Source organism: Dipodomys merriami, unplaced genomic scaffold, assembly GCF_024711535.1.
Source record: "Dipodomys merriami isolate MVZ:Mamm:240054 unplaced genomic scaffold, mDipMer1.0.p SCAF_33, whole genome shotgun sequence".
Lineage (NCBI taxonomy): Eukaryota > Metazoa > Chordata > Mammalia > Rodentia > Heteromyidae > Dipodomys > Dipodomys merriami.
The window spans coordinates 1,784,970-1,806,687 of record NW_027204826.1 but is presented as its reverse complement, the minus strand read 5'-3'; the positions used below and the strand labels follow the sequence as shown (position 1 = coordinate 1,806,687).

The window sequence follows — 21,718 nt, the reverse complement described above, 5'->3', positions numbered from 1 at the left end:
CATGGAACTGTGGCTCAACTGGTAGAGCGCTAAGCTTGTGCAAAAAAGCTCAAGGAAACAAATGCAGCAGTGGTACTCACTAGACACTATGTAGAAAATGAATTATACAGCTTGTGGGTGGAGATGGGAAAGGGTGACATGGGCCCAAAACAAATGTATTCTTTACCTGACTTATATAACTGCAACCTCTCTGTACATCGCCTTTATAATAATAAAAATTTGAAAAACCAAAGATCTATAAACAAACACATAGCAATACATCTGGAATCCAGATGTATAGAGTTCATCTCCATAGAGGATAGAAAATGTTGAAGTGGACACAAGAAGAAAGAAAGCCTGAGTAGACAAAAAAAAAAAAAAAAAAAAAAGCTAAAGGACAGTACACAGGCCCTGAGTTCAAGTCCCAAGACCAGCACAAAAACAAAACAAAAAACCCCATAGATCTCCATGCAGTTCAATTAATTTAGAAAAATATGAAGTTAAAGAGAATGCCTCTACACCCATCACTTTTTGTTTTTGTTTTTTGTTTTTGTCAGTTATGGGGCCTGAACTCTGGGCCTGGGCGCTGTCCCTCAGCTCTTCAGCTCAAGCTTACTGCTCTACCACTTGAGCCACAGCACCACTTCTGGCTTTTTCTGCTTATGTGGTGCTGAGGAACTGAATGCAGGGCCTCATGCATGGAAGGCCAGAGCCCTACCACTGAGCCACCTTCCTAGCCCTATACCCATCTCCTTTTTTTTTTTTTTTTTGTGTCGGTCGTGGGGCTTGAACTCTGGGCTTGGGCGCTGTCCCTCAGCTCTTCAGCTCAAGGCGAGCGCTCTACCACTTGAGCTACAGCACCACTTCCGGTTTTCTGGTGGTTTTATTGGAGATAGGAGTCTCACAGTCTCTCCTGCCCGGGCTGGCTTTGAACCGCGATCCTCAGATCTCAGCCTCCTGAGTAGCTAGGATTACAGGCATGAGCCACCAGCACCCGGCTTATACCCATCTCCTTATATGCCAAGTGTGTGGGGGTTTCAGGGCCTACGTGGCCATGCACGTATCCTACCATTTCCCACTTTCTGGTGCTTTTCCCCAGTTAGAAAAAAGCTTATAGGGGAAGGGTTCACCAGCAAAGACTGTCCCTCATTTCTGGAGCCTTCTGCACTTCTGAAGAATTGGGAACCAGAGTTGCTCTGACCTGCTCTTGATGTAGGAGTTTTCAAGAATGGCTTATGGAACTCAGGAAAAGCATTTATTAATTATTATAACTATCTAACAGAAAAAACAGTCAGAAGAGGTACATGGAGTAAGTTATGGCTGTGGGCACAGAGCCTTCAGTTCCTCTCTGGGTATGGCACCCCAGCACTTCCAGATGTTTGAGGATCTTAGAAGAATACTGTGTCATGGATATAGACCAAATATGACCAGAGATGCTCCTAGCACTCAGGGCAGTAACAGGGTTTAAGAGCTTGTGTCAGGAACCAATATGTACATATCTTTATTATGTCACACCTGACCTCTTCTGCAAGACTCTGGATGCTTCCAAAGGCAAACACTATTCAACTTCTATTACAGCTATATATTTTGCTTGTTCTAGAACATCAGCAAAATAGAATCATTGAGTATGTGATATTTTGAGCATGACTTCTTTTATTTTTATGCCAGTCTTGGGGCTCAGACTCAGGACCTGAGCTTTTTTACTCAAGGATAGTACTCTTTCACTTGAACCACAACTGCACTTCTGGCTTTTTTTGTTAATTGAAAATAAGAGTCTCGGGCTGGGAAGGTGGCTCAGTGGTAGAGTGCTTGCCTCGCATGCATGAGGCCCTGGATTTGATTCCTCAGCACCACATAAGCAGAAAATGCTGGAAATGGCACTATGGCTCAAGTGGGTAGAGCACTAGCCTTGAGCTGAAGAGCTGAAGGACAGTGTTCAGGCCCAGAGTTCAGGCCCCATGACCAAAAAAAAAAAAAAAAGAAGAGTCTCATAAACTTTCCTTCCCAAGCTGGCTTTGAACCACAATCCTCAGATCTCAGCCTCCTGAGTAGTTAGGATGACAGGAGTAAACCACTGATGCCCAGCTTTGTGCGTGACTTCTTTATTCACACATGTTGTATATATATTTATAGATTTTGGCTGGGAATGTGGCTTAGTGGTAGAGTAATTGCCTAACATGCAAACAAAAATAAATAAAATTAATAAAAAACAATACAGAATGTGTGTGTGTGGGAGATTCATCCATACTGTTATATGTGTGTGTGTGTGTGTGTGTGTACGTTTAGTTGCTGAACAGTATTCCTTTTGTTTTGCCTGAGATTGGGACTTGAACTGGATACCTGACACTTTCACTCATTTGCTGGCATTCTACCAACTGAGCCACGCCTCCAACCCCACTGAATAGAATTTCCCCCCACAATTTGTATGCCCCTTCTTCTCATGTATAACCACACTGCTGGTGATGTGTGACAGAGTACTACCAGTGTGTGACTATTGCAAAAGCCATTTGTCAGTGTGTGGGGACAAGTCCTGTTGTGGACATAGGCTTTCATTTCCCTTGGGCATACCTAGAAGTATGTCCTACGGTAGACGAATGTGTGACTGTATCAGGGATTGCACAAGTGGTTGTATCATTTGCCCCATTCCCCCCCCACACACATGCACCCATACTGTGCAAGAGCCACAACTGCTCTGACTTTTCAGTAACCCTGCATGTTCCCAAGCCCTCTGTGTTGCCCACTCAGGACATGTAGTGTGATTTCTGTTGTGTTTATTTGCATTTGTCTAGTCACCAATGACACAGAATGCCTTTCCTATGCCTCTTGGCTTTATGGATTTCCTTTATGAAGTATCAAAATCTTTTGCCTCTTTTAAAAGTTGGATTAAGAGCTAGGTGTGGCTCGACTGGTAGAGTACCTACCTGCCTAGCAAGCAGGAGGCCCTGCGTTCAAACCCCAGTACCACCAATAAATAAACAAATGTTGGGTTGCTTATGGTGTGTGTGTGTGTGTGTGTGTGTGTGTGTGTGTGTGTGTGTGTGTGTGTGTGTGTGTGTGTGTGTGTGTGTGTGTGTGTGTGTGTGTGTGTGTGTGTGTGTGTGTGTGTGTGTGTGTGTGTGATGAATATTCTCATGTGTAGTTAGCCCCTTCTTATTTTTATTTTTGGGGCTGTTCTGGAACTTAAACTCTGGTCTATGCCCTGTCTCTGAGCTTTTATGCTCAAGGATAGCCACAGTTCTACTTTTGGCTTTTCAGTGGCTAATTGGAGATACAAAAGCTAATGGTTTTCAGAGTGTGAACATGAGTATATACTGTTAGCATCAGCTGGAAACTTTCCACAAATGCAGATTGTCAGGCCCCATGCCAGATCTACAGAATCGGAGGTTCTGGGGGAGGCCCAACAGGCCGCCAGGAAATCCTGAGCATGCTAAAGTTTGAGAACCAACGTGGAAACATTACAGCATAAGAAAGGGATTTATGTATGTTGATGTATTTATGTATGTTGATGTATTTATGTTTATGTACTCCTTGTTCTGGAATTTTTTGTTATTGTTGTTGTTTGGTCATGGAGCTTGAACTCTGGGCCTGGGCGCTGTCCCTCAGCTCTTCAGCTCAAGGTGAGCTCTCTACCACTTGAGCCACAGCACCACTTCCTGTTTTCTGGTGGTTTATTGGAGATAAGAGTCTCATGGACTTTTCTTGCCTGGGCTGGTTTTGAACCTCGATCCTCAGCTCTCAGCCTCCTGAGTAGGTAGGATTATGGTTGTGAGCTACTGCCGCCCAGTTTGTTCTAGAAAAATTTTAAATTAACTTTATGGAGGTGTAAAAGAAAAGGCATGAGTTTTAAGATATATATATATATATATATATATAGTATATTATATGTATGTTATATATGTGTGATTGTACAACATATACATTATAGATTATGTCTATATATCTATTTTTTCTTTTTCTTTTTTTTTTTTTTTTTGGGTCCGGTCATGGGGCCTGAACTCTGGGCCTGGGCGCTGTCCCTCAGCTCTTCAGCTCAAGGCTAGCGTTCTACCACTTGAGCCACAGTGCCACTTCCGGCTTTTTTCTTTTTGCTTATGTGGTGCTGAGGAATCGAACCCAGGGCCTCGAGCATGCAAGGCAAGCGCTCTACCACTGAGCCACATTCCCAGCCCCCTTTCTTTTTTTTTTTTTTTGTCAGTAGTGGGGCTTGAACTCTGGGCCTGGGCACTGTCCCTACATTCTTCAGCTCAAGGAGAGCGCTCTACTGCTTGAGCCACAGCACCACTTCTGGTTTTCTAGTGTTTTATTGGAGATAAGAGTCTCATGGACTTCCCTGCCCTGGCTGGCTTTGAACCTCTTTCTCAGATCTCAGCCTCCTGAGTAGTAGGGTTACAGGCATGAGCCACCGGTGCCCAGCTGTATCTATTTTTATAATAAAAATACAGAGCATTTTTACTACACCCAAAAGGTTGCTAATGCCCTTTTCAGTCATTCCCAAATCTATAAGCCCAGGTAACCACTTTTACATTTGCTAAACTTTATAAAAGTCGAATTAAACAGTATATTTTAATTTGCTTCTGGCTTTTTTCACTTTATAATGTTTTTGAGATCCATTTGTGTTGTGTTTTAGTTGTCCATTCCTTTTTGTTGATGGTAGTCATTTGTGTAAAAGTACACCTCAGTTTGTTTGTTGTTTTTTGTTGTTGTTGTTTTGAGTTTTTTGTCTTTTCAATGAATATGCTACTGTAACTATTCTTGTACACAGCTCTGCAGACATGTTTTCTCCTTCCCTCCTTCCCTCTATCCCTCCCTCCCTCTTTTTCCCTCCCTTCCTCCCTTCCTCCCTTCCTCCTTTCCTATCTTTCTTAATTGTATTTTGTTTTTTCTTTTTTGGTACTGGGGATCAAACCCAGGACGTTACACTTGCTAGGCAAGCGCTTTGCCACTGAGCTACATCCCAGACCTGCAGACAAGTTTTCTTTATCTCTTGGGTAAATTTGTGCGAGTGCAATTTCTGGGCCATATAGTGGTTTCATTGTTGTCTATTGCAGCATAACAAATATGGGCAAAAACAAAAATGTGTTATCTCAGTTCCTTTAGGTCAGGAGTCTGGGAATGACTCAGCCAGAGACCTATCAGGGGGAATCCTGTCGGAGAGGCTGTGTGCTCACCTCACAGTTTGGCTGATGGAGGATCCATTTCCAAGCTCACCCTGGGCCTTACAACATGACATCTGCCTTCCCCCAAAATATCACAGGCTAAGAGAACACGTGAGAACGAAGCTGTCATCTTTAAAATCTAGTTATTTAGTAATCTAGCATCCTGTTATTTCTGCCCTCGTCTGTTCTATAGGATGGGTCAGTAAGTCAAGGCTACAAGTAGGGGAGAGAAGCCTACCAGGGTGTGACTCACCACCCACCCTGAAGGCTCCTCCCACATTGTGTGCCTGCCAAGTTGTCACACAGGTTGTCACATTGTTCCCCACACGGCCACCAAAAGTGACACCCATTCACATCCCTGCTTGCTTGCTTGTTTCTCTCTCTCTCTCTCTCTCTCTCTCTCTCTCTCTCTCTCTCTCTCTCTCTCTCTCTCTCTCTCTCTCTCTCTCTCTCTCTCTCTCTCTCTCTCTCTCTCTCTCTCTCTCTCTCTCTCTCTCTCTCTCTCTCTCTCTCTCTCTCTCTCTCTCTCTCTCTCTCTCTCTCTCTCTCTCTCTCTCTCGGCTTGAACTCAGGGCGCAGGCATTGTCCCTGATCTCTTTTGTTCAAGGTTAGCATTCTACCACTTTGAGCCACAGCACCACTTCTGGCTTTCTGGTTGTTCATTGGAGATAAGAGTCTCACGGACTTTCCTGCCAGGGCTGGCTTTGAACCTCAGTCCTCAGATCTCAGCTTCCTGAGTAGCTAGAATTACAGGCTTGAGCCACCAGTGCCCAGCTTGAACATCTTTTTCATGTGCTTCTTTACATTCATGTATCTTCTCTGAAAGAAAAACCACTTTACCTTTTTTTTTTTTTAACCATTTTTAACTTGAGTTATCATATTGTAAGAGTTCATTATGTATGTATGTTGGATGCAAATTCTTTTTCAGATATGTCTCAGGAAATGTGCTTTTCTATTCTTTTCTTTTTTGTTGGTCCTGGGACTTGAACTCTTGGACTAGGTGCTATCTCTGGGCTCCTTTTGCTCAAGGCAAGCGCTCTACCGCTTGAGCCACAGCATTACTTCTGGCTTTTTCTAAATAGTTTATTGGAGATAAGAGTCTCACAGACTTTTCTGCCTAGGCTGGCTTAACTGTTATCCTCAGATCTTACCTCCTGAGTAGCTAGGATAATAGGTTTGAGCCACCAGCATCTGGCAGAAATATTATTTTCTACCATTCTGTGGCTTCGCCTTTCATTGTCTTCACTGTATCTTAAAAAGAGCAAACATTTTGCCAATTATCAGAGGCTCTTGCCTGTAATCAAGACCCAGCAGGAAAGTATGTGAGACTCGTCAATTAACCATCAAAAAGCTGGAGGTGGAGCTTGTGACTCAAGTGGTAGAGGGCTAGCCTTAAGCACAAAAGCTCAGGGACAGCTCCTAGGACTAGCAAACACACACACACACACACACACACACACACACACACACACACACACACACAAACAAAAGTTTTTATTTTGATCAAATCCAATTTTGCTTTTTCTTTTTAGTTCATGCTTTTTTTTTTTTTTTTTTTTTAGCCAGTCCTGGGCTTGAACTCAGGGCCTGCGCACTGTTCCTGAGCTTTGTTTTTGGTTGGACCTGGGGCTTGAACTCTGGTCCTGGATGCTGGCCCTCAGCTCTTCAGCTCAAGGACCATAGCACCACTTCCGGTTTCCTGGTGGCTAATTGAAGAAAAGAATCTCATGGACTTTCCTGCCTCGATCCTCAGATCTCAGCCTCCTTAGTAGCTAGAATTACAAGCATGAGTCACCAGTGCCCAGCTTGTCCCTGAGCTTTTTGCTCAAGGCTAGCACTCTGCCACTTGAGCCACTTCTGGCCTTTTCCATTTATATGCTATTGAGGAATCGAACCCAGGGCTTCATGCATGTTAGGTAAGCACTCTACCACTGAGACACATTCCCAGCCATAGTTTATGCTTTTTAACTGCAGCATTTCTTGGTCCATTTTCTGTCTGTCCATGTTGAAAGAAGGGTGAAGTTCCTCAAACATTTATATCTTAGAGGTTTCTATCATCTAAGTCATTAGATATGTTCTAGCTATTTGGATGCTCTGGTTTTGGCTGCATATATATTTACAATTGCAGTATCCTTTTGCCAAATTGTTTCCTTTGTCATCATATAATGTGCTTTTATGTCTGTCCACAGATTTTGATTTAGTTGTGGGATGTTTTTGTTTTTGTTTTTGTTTGGATATGGGGCTTGAACTCTGGGCCTGGGTACTGTCCCTCAGCTCTTCAGCTCAAGACAAGTGCTCTACCACTTGAACCACAGCGCCACTTCTGGTTTTCTGAGTGGTTTATTGGAGACAAGAGTCTCATGGACTTTCCTGCTTCGGCTGGCTTTGAACCGTGATCCTCTCAGATCTCAGCCTCCTGAGTAGCTAGGGTTACAAGTGTGAGCCACCAGCATCCAGCTTGATTTAGCTTTATCTGCTACATATATAGCCATTCCTGCTGTCTTTGGTTTCCATGTGTGTATGCTGTAACTTTTTCCATTCCTCACTACTTATTTTTTAGTTTTTACTTTTTCAGTTGTTGAGGCTTGAACTCAGGGCCCGGACACTGTTTCTGAGTTGTTTTTTTTTTTTTGCTCAAAGCTAGTACTCTACCACTTTAAGCCACAGTTACACTTTTAGTTTTTGGTGGTTAATTGGAGATAAGAGTCTCCTGGGGACCTTTCTGCCCAGGCTGGCTTTGAACCACGATCCTTAGATCTCACCTCCTGAGTAGTTAGGGTTACAGACATGCGCCACCAGTGCCTTGCAGTCCTTCACTTTAAAAAATGTGTGTGTCAGCTGGCGCCAGTGGCTCTCTCCTGTAAGCCTAGCAACTCAGAAGGCTGAGATCTGAGGACTGAGGTAGAAAGCCAGCCCTGGCAGGAAAGTCCATGAGACTCTTATCTCCAATAAACCATCAGAAAACCAGAAGTAGTGCTGTGGCTCTAAGTGGTAGAGCCCTAGCCTTGAGCTGAAGAGCTCAGGGATAGTTCCTATGCCCAGAGTTCAAGCCCCATGACTGACAAAAAAAAAAAGAAAAGAAAAAAAAAGAAAAAAACTCTGTGTGTGTGTGTGTGTGTGTGTGTGTGTGTGTGTGTGTGTGTGTGTCTACATCAGTAAAGGCAGTTTCTTTCTTTCTTTATTTATTTTTGGGTCTGGTCGTAGGGCCTGAACTCTGGGCCTGGGCGCTGTCCCTCAGCTCTTCAGCTCAAGGCTAGCGTTCTACCACTTGAGCCACAGCGCCACTTCCGGCTTTTTTCTTTTTGCTTATGTGGTGCTGAGGAATCGAACCCAGGGCCTCAGGCATGCAAGGCAAGCGCTCTACCACTGAGCCACCTTCCCAGCCCAAGGCAGTTTCTTGTAAGCAATATATACAAGGGGCTTTTTGTTGTATCCATTCAGCCAGTCTATATCTTTTAATTGGGTTTTTAATTCCTTTATACACAAGGTTATTGTTATAAGAACTCTTGTCATTCTTTTTTTTTTTTTTTCCTTTTTCTTGGTGATGAGGCTTGAACTCAGGGCCTGGGTGTCCTGGAGCTTTTTGTGCTGAAGGGCTAGCACTTTACTGCTTTGAGGCACAGATCCACTTCTGGTTTTCTAGTGGTTGGAGCTAAGAGGATCATGGGCTTTATTGCCTGGGCTGGTTTCTAACCTCAATCCTTAGACCTCAGCCTTCTGAGTAGAGAGGATTACAGAAGTGAGTCACTACTGCCTGGCTGTCATTTTTTGAATTTGGTGATTTTTTTTCAATAGTGATAACATCTCATTTCTGTCTCATTTGTATATTTGCTCCTCTCCCATTGAGTTTTATTTTCTCCTTGTTCTCTTGAGGGTAGTTATCACAAATACAGGAATATTTTTAAGTATTTCCAGTAAAGCTGGTATAGTGGTGATGAATTCCATCAGTTTTTCTTGTCTGGGAGTTTATGTCTTATATGTTGTAAGTGACCTTACTTTCTATAAGATTCCAACATTCTTTTTATTTACTTTTCTTTTTTCTTTTTGTCGGTCTTGGGCCTGAACTCTGGACCTGGGTGCTGTCCCTCAGCTCTTCAGCTCAAGGCCAGTGCTCTAGCACTTGAGCCACAGCTCTACTTCCAGATTTTTCTGCTTATGTGGTGCAGAGGAATTGAACCCAGGGCCTCATGCTTGCAAGGCAACCACTCTACCACTGAGCCACCTTCCCAGCCCGGTTCCAACATTCTTGAGGACTTTATTTTTATTGATGTCAAATGATAGGAAATTGGAACACAGTACTGTTACAGAAAAATTGTCTATCACTGATCTGTAGCAATTTGTGCCTTTAATAATTACATATTCTCTCTCCTTCCCCACCTGCCTTCCTTCCTCCCTGAGGGTCTCACTATATGTAGCTTTTCTTGCTTTGAACTTGAGATCCTCCTGCCTCAGCCGTCTGAGTGCTGTGTTGTGATTACAGGTGAACCAGCATGACTTTTCTCTATCACATTGCTTGCACTTCTTTATTTTGGCCAAACATCAGTTAGCTATTTTTTGCATACTTAGTTCTATAGTAAATTTTGAAGTTGACTAGTGCCAGTACAGCAATTTTGTTCTTTTCCTCAATATTGGGTTGGCTATTCTGGATATTTTGCCCCTCTATATAAACTTTAGAATCAGTTTGCCAGTTTCACAGAAATAACGGGCTTAAGTTTGTGTTGAATTTGTAGATCAAGTTGGAAAAAATCGACATCTTGACAAACTTGAACCTTCCTTTTTTTTCTATTAGTGATGCCGGACTGTATTCCTCACAGCCCAGAAGACAGGAAGGTCAAGGTGCCACAGGCTTCGTGTTTGCAAGCACTACCCTGTGTGTGCAAGATGGTGCCCATTGCTACATCCTGCAGAGGAGAGGTACAGTGTCCTCCCATGACTGAAGGAGAAGGGCAAAAAGCAGAACCCCATGTGAAGCTTCTCTTGTAAAAGCATTGGTGCCAGTTGAGGGAGGGGCTCTGGCTGTCAGCATTGTTGAGTTAGAGATGAAGCTCCAAGGTGAATCTAGGAGGGGGCACAAGCATCTAACCCATAGCAGTTTATGTGACACATTCCGTGTGCTTCTTCATGTTTGTTTGCTTATAATCCTTTAAAAGTGGTGTTGTTGTTTTTTTAAAGCCTGGCACTGGTAGATCACGCCTATAATCCTAGCTACTCAGGAGGCTGAGATCTGAGGATTGTGGTTTGAGGCCAGCCCAGGCCGGAAAGTCCTTAAGACTTTTTTTTTTTTTTTGGTCAGTTGTGGGTTTGAACTCTGGGCCTGGGCACTGTCCCTGTGCTCTTAAGCTCAAGGCCAGTGCTCTACTGCTTGAGCCACTTCCGGTTTTCTAGTGTTTTATTGGAGATAAGGGTCTCTCGGACTTTCCTGCCAAGGCTGGCATTGAACCACGATCCTCAGATCTCAGCCTCCTGAATAGCTAGGATTACAGGCGTGAGCCACCAGCGCCCAGCCTCCTGAAGACTCTTATCTCCAATGAAACAACAGAAAAACGGAAGTAGAACTGTGGCTCAAGTGCTTAAGTGCTAGCCTTGAGCAAAAAGAGCTCTGAGACAGTACACAGGCCCTGAGTTCAAGTCCCATGACCGGAAAAAAATAAAAACAAAAACATTCTTACCCAGAGGGACTGGGGTCCATAATCTGCTTATATCTGGAGGTACTTCCTGTTCTGCCATCTGATAGCTGGTTCCTTGTGAGCTCTTGCTGAAAAGAAACCTGCCAGGCAAGTGTTCTGCCCAGGTACAGAGCGTACCTACCTACTCCCACTCCGATTGTGAGGTCTACTGGGAAGCAGAGGAACTTGCAATCCTTGCCTCTTATCCAGATTAGTCAACCAAGATAAATGGCCAGGGAAGACTAGCACCCCAGCAAGGCCCACTGGCCATGTGAGGAACAACTTTCATAAGAGAAGATGAAAATAACAAACACTGCTCCAGGAAGCCACGCAATGCAGGGAACCAAACAGCCTAGAGATACTTTCCAAGTAGTATATCTTTTTTTTGGTCGGTCATGGGGCTTGACCTCTGGGTCTGGGCACTGTCCCTCAGCTCTTCAGCTCAAGGCGAGTGCTCTACTGCTTGAGCCACAGCGCCACTTCCGGTTTTCTAGTGGTTTATTGGAGATAAGAGTCTCACAGACTTTCCTGCCCAGGCTGGCTTTGAACCTCGATCCTCAGATCTCAGCCTCCTGAGTAGCTAGGATTACAGGCGTGAGCCACCAGCGCCCGGCAACATGGATTTTTTTTTTTTTTTTAATGAACAGAAAATATGACAGACCTACAGTGTCCAAAATCCAAGTTATAGTTTAATAATGAGGGAACTTATAATGAGGGAACAAATAATGAACTCTCCAAGACTCAAGGAACATGAGGATCTAAGTAGTTACCTATTAAGGAAAAATTTAGAGCTCTGGGCAAAAATGATCTTAGAACTGGAGGCATGGCTCAAATGGTAGAATGCTTGTTTAGCAAGCACAGGATCCAGAGTTAAAAAACAAACACAAACAAATAAAAAAAATCCAAAACAGAAATACTACAGAGGAGGAGCAAGCTGGTAAAACTGAGAGGTTTTTTGTTTGTTTGTTTTTGTCAGCTGTGGGGCTTGAATTTGGCATGGGTCCTGCTGTCCCTCAGCTCTTCAGCTCAAGTCAAGATCTCTACCACTTGAGCCACAGTGACAGTTCTGGTTTTCTGGTGGTTTATTAGAGATAAGAGTCTCACGGGCTGGGAAGGTGGCTCAGTGGTAAAGTGCTTGTCTTGCATGCATGAGGCCCTGGGTTCAATTCCTCAGCACCACATAAGCAAAAATAAAAAAGCTGGAAGTGGAGCTGTGGCTCAAGTGGCAGAGTGCTAGCCCTAACCCCACGACCGGACCCAAAAAAAGAATCTCACAGACTTTGGGCTGGGAAGGTGGCTTGCTTTGCATGCTAGAGCGCTTGCTTTGCATGCTAGAGGCCCTGGGTTCGATTCCTCAGCACCACATAAGCAGAAAAAAAAGTGGTGCTGTGGCTCAAGTGGTAGAGCGCTAGCCTTGAGCTGAAGAGCTGAGGGACAGCGCCCAGGCCCAGAGTTCAGGCCCCCCAACCGGACCCCCCCCCCAAAAAAGAGTCTCACGGCCTTTCCTGCCCAGGCTGGCTTTGAACTGTGATCCTCAGATCTCAGCCTCCTGAGTAGCTAGGATGACAGGCATGAGCCACGGGCGCCCTGCCCTGTGAGGTTTTAATGATTAGCATGACGTCAGATTTCTCATCTACTGAAAACAGTGTGATATCCAAAGTGAGAGGAAATTATTTTCAATATACACTAATATGACCAGCCCAAAACTAAGTCATACAAGAACTCTTTCACTTGAAGCACAACTGCAATTCTAGCTTTTTTTGTTAATTGAAAATAAGAGTCTCGGGCTGGGAAGGTGGCTCAGTGGTAGAGTGCTTGCCTTATATGCATGAGGCCCTGGGTTCAATTTCTCAGCACCAAAACAGAAAAAGCCAGAAGTGGTGTTGTGGCTTAAGTAGTAGAGCTCTAGCCTTGAGCTTAAGAGCTGAGGGACAGCGCCCAGAGTTCAGACCCCACATCCAAAAATAAATAAATAAATAAATAAATAAATAAATAAATAAATAAAAAGATTCAAACATATAATTTGCAGATACAATGCATGGGACTTGATTTTTCCATTCTTACATTTGCAAGGAGTTCTGAAAACAATTCTAAGCAGATACTAAGGAAAAGTAAAATAATGTGATTCATTAAACATTGATATGAAGAAAGGTTACAGAGGTAAAGAGCAGTGTTAAGAGTTAGAACCTTATTTTTCATAGCTGGAACATAGAACGAGCGATCTACAAATAGATCTATCTAAGCATGTTGAATTATGGAGATAATTATGGAGCTAAGATAAACATTAAGGACAGTTGGCCTTTGGGGAGAGGAGCTGGGACTTTTCTCTTGTTCTTCTAGAAATAAAAGAGCATGCCCCTTCTCTGTCCACCACCAGAGCTCACAAATTAGGGCTTTCCCTGGTGACCCAAGGTGCTGACATGCACACTATACATACCTTCAGCTATTGCCTGGGGCTTTTGAGGAATACAAGATTTGCATCTGCAAACATCTCCTTGAGCTTGTCACACTAGTGCATAAAACTTAACACATCTGAAATGGAAATCACAAGCCAGTGGCTCATGTCTGCAATCCTAGCTACTCAGGAGGCTGAGAATCAGAGGATTGTGGCAAGAAGCCAATCCAGAGAGGAAGGTCTTTGAGACTCTTATTTCAAAACCAAAAACAAACAAAAACAAAAACAAAAAAGCAGCTCAAAAAAGTCGGAAGTGGAGCTGTGGTTCAAGTGTTAGAGCACTAGCCTTGAGGGGAAAAGCTCAGGGAAGGGTTGGAGACATGGCTCAGTTGGTATAAAGCACTAACTAGTGAGTTAAAGTGCCAAGTACTGGGTTCAAGTTCCTGTCTCAGACAAAAAAAAAAAAAAAAAGAAAAGAAAAGAAAGGAAAGAAAAAAGTTCAAGGACAACACCCAGACCCTGAGTTCAAGCTCCCAACTTCATAAAAATAAATAAATAATAAAAATAAAATGGAAATCATTGTCTTACTCATAAAAATCTACCTCTATATTCCTTTGCTTTTGGCAACTTTAATGAAATATCATTTACAGGCTAAAAAAAATTTAATTTTCTGACATTTAGGAAATTTACAGTGTTACACAACTGTTTCTATGAGTCCATCCCTTGAGAAAGATCCCTGGTGCTGTTTTCAGTGACTCTGCATTCCCAGCCTCAGGCCAAGCAACCACAGTCCACTCTCTTATTTCTGCACATTTGATATATAATGCAGTCATATGACATGTGATCGTCTGGGACAGGCCTCTTGCACTTAGAATGTTTCTGAAGTTCATCCATGTTTTAGCATGTGCCACTATTTACTTCCTCATTATATACTAGTATTCCCTAGTATGGTTATAACCACATATTTTTTTAACCCATTCATCAGTTGATCAACATGTATATTGTCTCCAATTTGGAGCCATCATGATTAAGAGCTGTTGTAAACAATTCAAGTACAGGTCTTTGTGTTGTTTTGTGTTTCCATTACTCTTGGATACATTCATATTTATAAGGTAAATATGTGTTTCACGTGTGTGTGTGTGTGTGTGTGTGTGTGTGTATGTGTGTGTGTAGTGGTATTGAGGTTTGTGTTTCACGTGAGTGTGTGTAGTGGTATTGAGGTTTGAACTCTAGATCTTGTACTTGCATGGGAAGCACTTTACCACCAAGCCATGCCTCTAGCTTTATGTTTCACTCTTTAAGGAGCTACCAGACTATTTTCCAAAGTGGCTGTATCATTTTATAGTCCTACCAGCAAGGTGTAATCTAGTGTCTTCAGCTCCACCTTTTACTGGCTATAGTTTGGATGATAGCCACTCCAGTGGGCATAACACATATCTCACTGTGGCTTTTAGGTGCATTTCCCTCATAGTTCTCTTCCTTGTTTAATTTTTTTTTTTTTTTTGGGTCCGGTCGTGGGGCCTGAACTCTGGGCCTGGGTGCTGTCCCTCAGCTCTTCAGCTCAAGGCTAGCGCTCTACCACTTGAGCCACAGCACCACTTCCGGCTTTTTTCTTTTTGCTTATGTGGTGCTGAGGAATTGAACCCAGGGCCTCGAGCATGCAAGGCAAGTGCTCTACCACTGAGCCACCTTCCCAGCCCTCCTTGTTTAATTTTAATAATACTTTATGATTTCCCTTGATTTTTTCCCCTTTTCTTATCGTGCTCACCTGTTCTGTGGATTTGTCTTCTAAGCTCTAATTTCTATTGCTTTATTTTCACTACTCTTGATTTGGCAGCTGGGGTTGGGGAGGTTTGGGGGGGTGGAGTTGTATTGGGGCTTGAACTCAGGGCCTTGACACTGTCCTTGGGAGCTTTTGTGCTCAAGGCTAGTGCTCTTCCACTTTGAGCCACAGCTCCACTTCCACCAGCTTTTTTGGTACATAATATTAGAGATGGGAATCTCATGGACTTTCCTGCTTGGGCTGGTTTTGAACAGCGGTCCTCAGATCTCAACCTCCTGAGTAGCTAGGATTACAGGTATGAGCCACCAGCACCTGGCAATAATTGTGAAGAAAGATATTTTTCTTTGCAGTTAAGCATTGTTCTTTTTTTCTGTTGGTATATATATTCATACAGTGACACAAGTATTTATGAGACTAGATCAGATCACATGAAATTAAATCCTTGCTCTAAGTGCCAGGAGGGCTTGTGTAAAAGTTACTTTATCAGTCATCCTTCCATCACTATGGCAAGATACACAAGGAAATAGACTTAAAGGAAGAAATGTTAATTTGGGCTTATGGTTTCAATGCATGGGAAGTTTGGTTCCCTCACTTTGTGCCCTGTGGCAAGGCAGAATATCATGCCAGAGAGTGCACAGCAGAGCAAGGCTGTTTATGCCATGATGGTAGGAAGCAAAAAGAGGAAGGGTTGGAGTTTCAATATCATCTTCAAGGGATTGCCTCCAAGGGCCTAGCATTCTTCCATCAAGCTCTACCTCTACCTCTGTTATCTTTTATTACTGCCATCATCTGGACACCAAATCTCTCAATGCATGAGCCTTTGAGTGACATTTAAGATCCAAATCATATCTGAAGGTTGGTCTAAAACATTTTTGTAATTACTTGCTTTTATCTTATTTCCCAATCTAGCAAGAGACTGTCAACTGTTTAAAGATAGTGGGCCACTTAATACATGCTTGTTGATAGGTGATTGTAAAGATTACTCTTCAGTATTAACGCTTTCCTTTAGAGTGAAATGTTAGCTTGAAAAATGTTTATATTTTCTACTTTAGAATCATGTACATGGTGATGCATGCCTGTAATCCCAGCACTTAAGATATTGAGGCAGCAAAATCACAAATGTGTCCAGGCTGAGCTACTTAGAAAGTTTAAGGCAAGGGTTGGGAATGTGGCTTAGTGGTAAAGTGCTTACCTAGCATGCACGAAACCCTGGGTTTGATTCCTCAGTACCACACACACAGAAAAAGCCAGAAGTGGTGCTGTGGCTCAAGTGGTAGAGCATTAGCCTTGAACACAGAGAGGTTCAGGGACAGAGCCCAGACCCTGAGTTCAAGCCCCAGGACTGGCAAAGACAAAAGAAAAAGTTTGAGGTCAGCCTAGACCATACAGAAAGACCTTGTCTCAAAAAAAAAAAAATCAGCTAGGCACCGGTGGCTTATGCCTGTAATCATGGCTAATCAGGAGGCTGAGATCTGAGGATCAAGGTTTGAATTCCAGCCTGGGCAGGAAAGTCCCTGAGACTCTCATCTCCAATTAGTCACAGAAAAAATCAGAAGTGGCTCAAATTGTAGAGCCCTAGCCTTGAACAGAAAGAAGTTCAGGGACAGCACCCAGGCTCAGAGTCCAAGCCCCAGAACTGGAAAAAAATTACTTGGCTCAATGATTTGTGTGTGAGGGTGCTTGGAGCTTGAATTCAGGGCCTGAGCACTGTCCCAGAGCTTTTTTTTTTTTTTTTGGTTGTTGTGCCTGAACTCTGGGCCTGGGCACTGCTCCTCAGCTCTTCAGCTCAAGACTAGTGCTCTACCACTTGAGCCACAGCTTCACTTCTGACTTTTTCTGCTTATATGGTGTTGAAGAATTGAACCCAGGGCCTCATGCATGCAAGGCAAGCACTTTACCACTGAGCCACCTTCCCAGCCCTTCCCTGAGCTTCTTTAGCTCAAGGCTAGTACTCTACCACTTGAGCAACAGCTCCACCATTGGCTATTTGGGTTGTTTAGTGGAGATTAGCATATCAGTGTTTTCCCTGCCTGGGCTATCTTCAAACTATGATCCTCAGATTTCAGCCTTCTAAGAAGCTAGGATTACAGGTGTGAGCCAGTGGCACCCAGTGGTGATTTATTCTTACTGTACAAAAGATACTGAATGTAAAATTTACATCTTATAATAAACCAAAATATAATATGGATGACTTCACACATTATTTCCCACATAAGATGTAGTAGCCATTTCTGTATTAGTAGATAGCATAGTAGTTAAAACAAAACAATAAGCTGGGCACCGGTGGCTCACTCCTGTAATCCTAGCAACTCAGGAGGCTGAGTTCTGAGGATCATGGTTTGAAGCCAGCCCCAGCAGGAAAGTTTGCAATACTCTTATCTCCAGTTAATCACAGAAAAAGCCAGAAATTGGACTGTGCCTCAAGAAGTAGATTGTTAGCCTTGAGCAAAAGAAGCCTAGGCCCAGAGTTCAAGCCCTAGCACTGCCAAAAAAGAAAGAAAGAAAACAATAAATGGTGCTTAATTTTTATAGGCACATCACTTTAACATTCAAACATTGTACTGTACCTGATATGAATAGAACCAAGAAATCTGTTAACATTGATTCAGAAAGGATGAAAGGGTAGTAAAAGGGGGGTGAATTCAGTCCAAGTATAGAATCTGCACCTAGGAAAATACATGTGAAACCCCTTCGTATATCCCTATGTACCCCCTTTATATGGCATAAATGCAGGCCTTTCTGTGTTTTACATCATTCAAGTAGTAATGTCTGAATGAGGGTTTAGAAAAGATAGCCATATTAAATGCTTGACATGCTTTAGATCATTATAGGATGAACCCTGCCCCCCATGTATTTCATTTTGATGAAATTATAGGGTCAGTTTATATTTGCTATATGAATTTTAGCGCTTAACTTTCCCTCATGTGAACCTAACAGCTTTGTAGGCAGTTACAGTGCCATCAAGGTCAGTAATGACCACATTTCATGCTGGACACTGCTATAAGTTTGTGAGAGCGATTACCTTCTTGACTTGTAAGTTCTTTAAGCCATGGTAAGTTATTTTTTCAACACCCTCTGGAGCACTGGCCATTCATTAGATCCACATGCCTTTTCTCCGCAAACTTTCGCAAGACTCCAATTACGCAGGCACAGAGAGATAAGGAGTCTCAAGAATGAGGTTGATTTCATAACTTTAAAACTTGGATAGTGATTTGGGAGTGCAGCTTGGTACAAGTCCCTTTTCTAAGTGACTTTGGCTCCGTGCACAGTTCTTGGTGGCACAGATTTCTGCACACCTCGCGCTGCTCCACCGCACCCACACTCGGCCATATCAATCAGATTTTTGACATGTTATAAAAATGCAAGTCATAGCTGCTGTAGATGGCACTATTCAAAAACTTTTGAAACTACTCCATGTCTACATTTATCATTTGTGTGTCTAAAGTTTTTTTTTCATTGAGGTAAGCCAAGTATGCTTGGAGATTAAAAAAAAAAAAAAAGCAAGCAATTCAGAAGGAGCCATGATTATTTCTGATCAAATCATTTTAATGTGTATGTGTGCTCTCCCAATCCCCGCCCCTCTCTTGCTCCTTCTCTTCCTGTCTCTCTCCTTCCCTTTCTCTCTCCCCTCTCTCTCTCTGTCTCTCTGTCTCTCTCCCTCTCTCTCTTTCTCTGCTGCATAACCCAAAGAGTGGCTGGTTTGGTGAGAAGACACTGCCCTTGTGTTGATGAGAAGAGGTGGGTTGATTTCTGTCACAGTGTTTGTGTCTCAATCAGGAGTACTCTCCCTTTACAAAGCAGAATTGAGAACACGTAGCCCCAGTGTAAGTATGAAGTTTCACCTTTTCCAATATATACATTTAATGTCTTTGTTTGCAGGATAAGCAGAAACCTTTACACTTGAGCACCTCCCAGTCGCTACTTCGCTTTACCAGATGCCAGGTATTTTTTAAAAGGTGTGTCTTGATTAATAAATGTAATGTGGGAAATGGGAAACTTAAAAAGTGTACTTGTCAATGTTGAGCAAATATTTTCAATGCTGTTTGAGCCTTTTATATAGTATGTCTGACCATTTTCAATGAAATGAAAGCAAAGTTATGGGTTCTTAAAAGTCAGATAACAAATTGGCTTCATGAGAAAGGGAAAAGTCAATTCAGGTCATGGAATTTCCTTTATTGCCTCACATCTTTCTTATATAATATCATAGAATACACTCCTACATTAAATGTTTATTAAAAGCAAAATGTCTCAGGTTTTTCTATAGGAAGGTTTAAGCTTACATTATTTAGGCAATGTGTGTATTTAGTACACTTGTATTTTGACTGTTCATTTTTTAACTATCTAAAAAAACAGATGCTCTGATTTTGTCATTCACATATGGATGTCTTTTTTTTAGCATTTAAAAATATCACTATTAGGATATTTGATAGCCACCAGCACCAGGCTTGAATATTTGATATTTTATAATGCCCTCAAATATGATGTTTTCCCCTCAATTAATAATTTTAAAACTATTTTAGGTGCTGTTTTCAACTTATTCTTTTGACCAAGAATGAAACTATTTAAAAATTAAGATGCCAACAGGTAATTTCTTGTAAGTTCATACTTTTGTTCGTGTATGTCTTTTAGTAATAGAGCAACAAATGTACATTGACACAAGGCTACATTGTTCCTATCCAAAATCAGTCCAAACATAGGAATCAGTTTGGTTTTGGAGACCTTTCTTTATAACATAAAACTTTTACTTTCCACTTACCTGTTGTATTGGTTTTTGCACACTGGCAAATGCTAGTTTATTCTATATCTGAAACCAGCTATTTGAATATTAAGTAAATGAATATTTAAGAGATAGTAATTCAGGTCAGATGAGGCCCCCTGCAACCAAATACCACATGTTGAGATACGTCTGGTTATGAATATGTACAATAGTTCAACTGAAAAACAGATGTGATGAATGACTTCCTTTTGTTATATTAATTGGGATTTTATTTGTTAGTCAAAGTAGTCCTGAAATTATGTAATTAATTTTTTTACAATAAAGAAGCATGGCTTTGGGTAAAAATGAAAAAGAAATCTAGAAAAATTAGTTTGAGATGGTTTACATCCATTTTTTTTTACAACTTAAATTTTTTGTACTTGTTTCCCTTTTGTGTTTTTATACTTTTAAGGTATAATGTAATGCCAAAACAGGGTTTTCTCAATTCTAAAGTAAAAAGAGAGTTTTAAATTTCAGAATCTGATCATGGTGATATCTTGGGCTCATAGCAACTGTATCTAAATAGATATTAATACTTTAGTGGCAAAAATCATAGAAACTTTAAAAAAATAGTATTTTTCATGCCAAATGACAGTGATATCATTTTTTCTTCATGAAAGATGATACTCGGTTCATTTTAAAGACAGAAACAACCAGGAATTCACATAACATGTGATTTTAACAATCAAAATATAATTCACTAAGAAAGGCAAAAGATAGCTGGAAGTGGTGCTGTGGCTTAAGTGGTAGAGTGCTCGCCTTGAGCTGAAGAGCTGAGGGACAGCGCCCAGGCCTAGAGTTTAAGCCCCACAACTGACAACAACAACAACAACAACAAAAAGAAAGAAAGAAAAGAAAGAGAAGAAAAAAAGAAAGGCAAAAGATAAAGTTCTTGCAATTTTCTAATTGGAAATAATAACATTGTGACTCAATTGTTTTTTTTTTCTGTACAATGTTTTGGTAACCAGGAGTGAAAGGAAAGGTTTTTTGGTGTGTAAACTGTTTTGTGTGTGTGTGTGTGTGTGTGTGTGTGTGTGTGTGTGTGTGTGTGTGTGTGTTAATGAGATGTGGCAGTGAGTCTAGAAAGAAGAAGCTGTATGCAGAGAAAAAGGGAAATAGATGAAGGTAGATAAAGAAAAGGTCAAAGATAAAGAAGAAAGCAAAAATGGAGGAAGGCGAGAAAGGCAAGGGAGAAAGGAAGGTTTATTTCCTTAATATTCTAGAAGTTTCTCTTTTTAATTTTTTAAAAATATTTTATTGTTATTATAAAGGTGATATACAGAGTGTATTGTGGATGCTTTGGCCATGCAGTAAGCAAAAACCTGGGTTTTCAGTTTGACTTTAGCTAAAATTCCCATGCAATTCAAAACTTAATGAAATATCTCTTTGGCTTTTGACATTGTCATATTTCTTTAGTTTTTTTTTTTTTTTTGGTCAGCTGTGGGGGCTTGAACTCTGGGCCTGGGCGCTGTCCCTCAGCTCTTCAGCTCAAGGCGAGTGCTCTACCACTTGAGCTACAGCGCCACTTCCAATTTTCTGGTGGTTTATTGGAGATAGGAGTCTCACGGTCTCTCCTGCCCGGGCTGGCTTTGAACCGCGATCCTCAGATCTCAGCCTCCTGAGTAGCTAGGATTACAGGCGTGAGCCACCAGCGCCCGGCTGTCATATTTCTTTAATATACTTACTTTATATATATATATACACTTAAAATTAATTTTATAAATCAACACTTATTTCAATTATCTAAATAAATTTCTCATTTCCATTTCAGAATTTGATGTATTTGAATCCTATAGGAAAAATAAACATCTAAATACAGTCTTTGGAAAGTTCTAGTACTGCAGTCCCTGTACTGAATGAGATAGTCCCTAAGAGCCTACCTCATCTCTTTGTTTTCATGTAGTATAAAGGTTTCCTATTTCTGTTATATAGCTTCTAAATCTATTATAGAATGAATTGATTTTTTTTTCTCTCAAAGGAAGA

The 21,718-nt window shown here is 41.8% G+C and overlaps 1 protein-coding gene across 7 annotated transcripts in view; it reads left to right on the top strand.

Moving 5' to 3' along the window:
• Nrg4 (neuregulin 4) overlaps window positions 1–21,718 on the top strand; it is a 70,756-nt gene that overhangs the window by 12,377 nt on the left and 36,661 nt on the right. For 3 of the 7 annotated variants that reach the window (XM_070042814.1, XM_070042807.1, XM_070042812.1), the window contains exons 1-3: window positions 18,581–18,717; window positions 18,859–18,935; window positions 19,500–19,563. In XM_070042814.1, the coding sequence (XP_069898915.1) occupies window positions 19,554–19,563 (10 nt within the window). In that variant the 5' untranslated portion in view covers window positions 18,581–18,717; window positions 18,859–18,935; window positions 19,500–19,553. The other 4 variants (XM_070042809.1, XM_070042808.1, XM_070042813.1 and 1 more) reach the window with 4 other exon arrangements.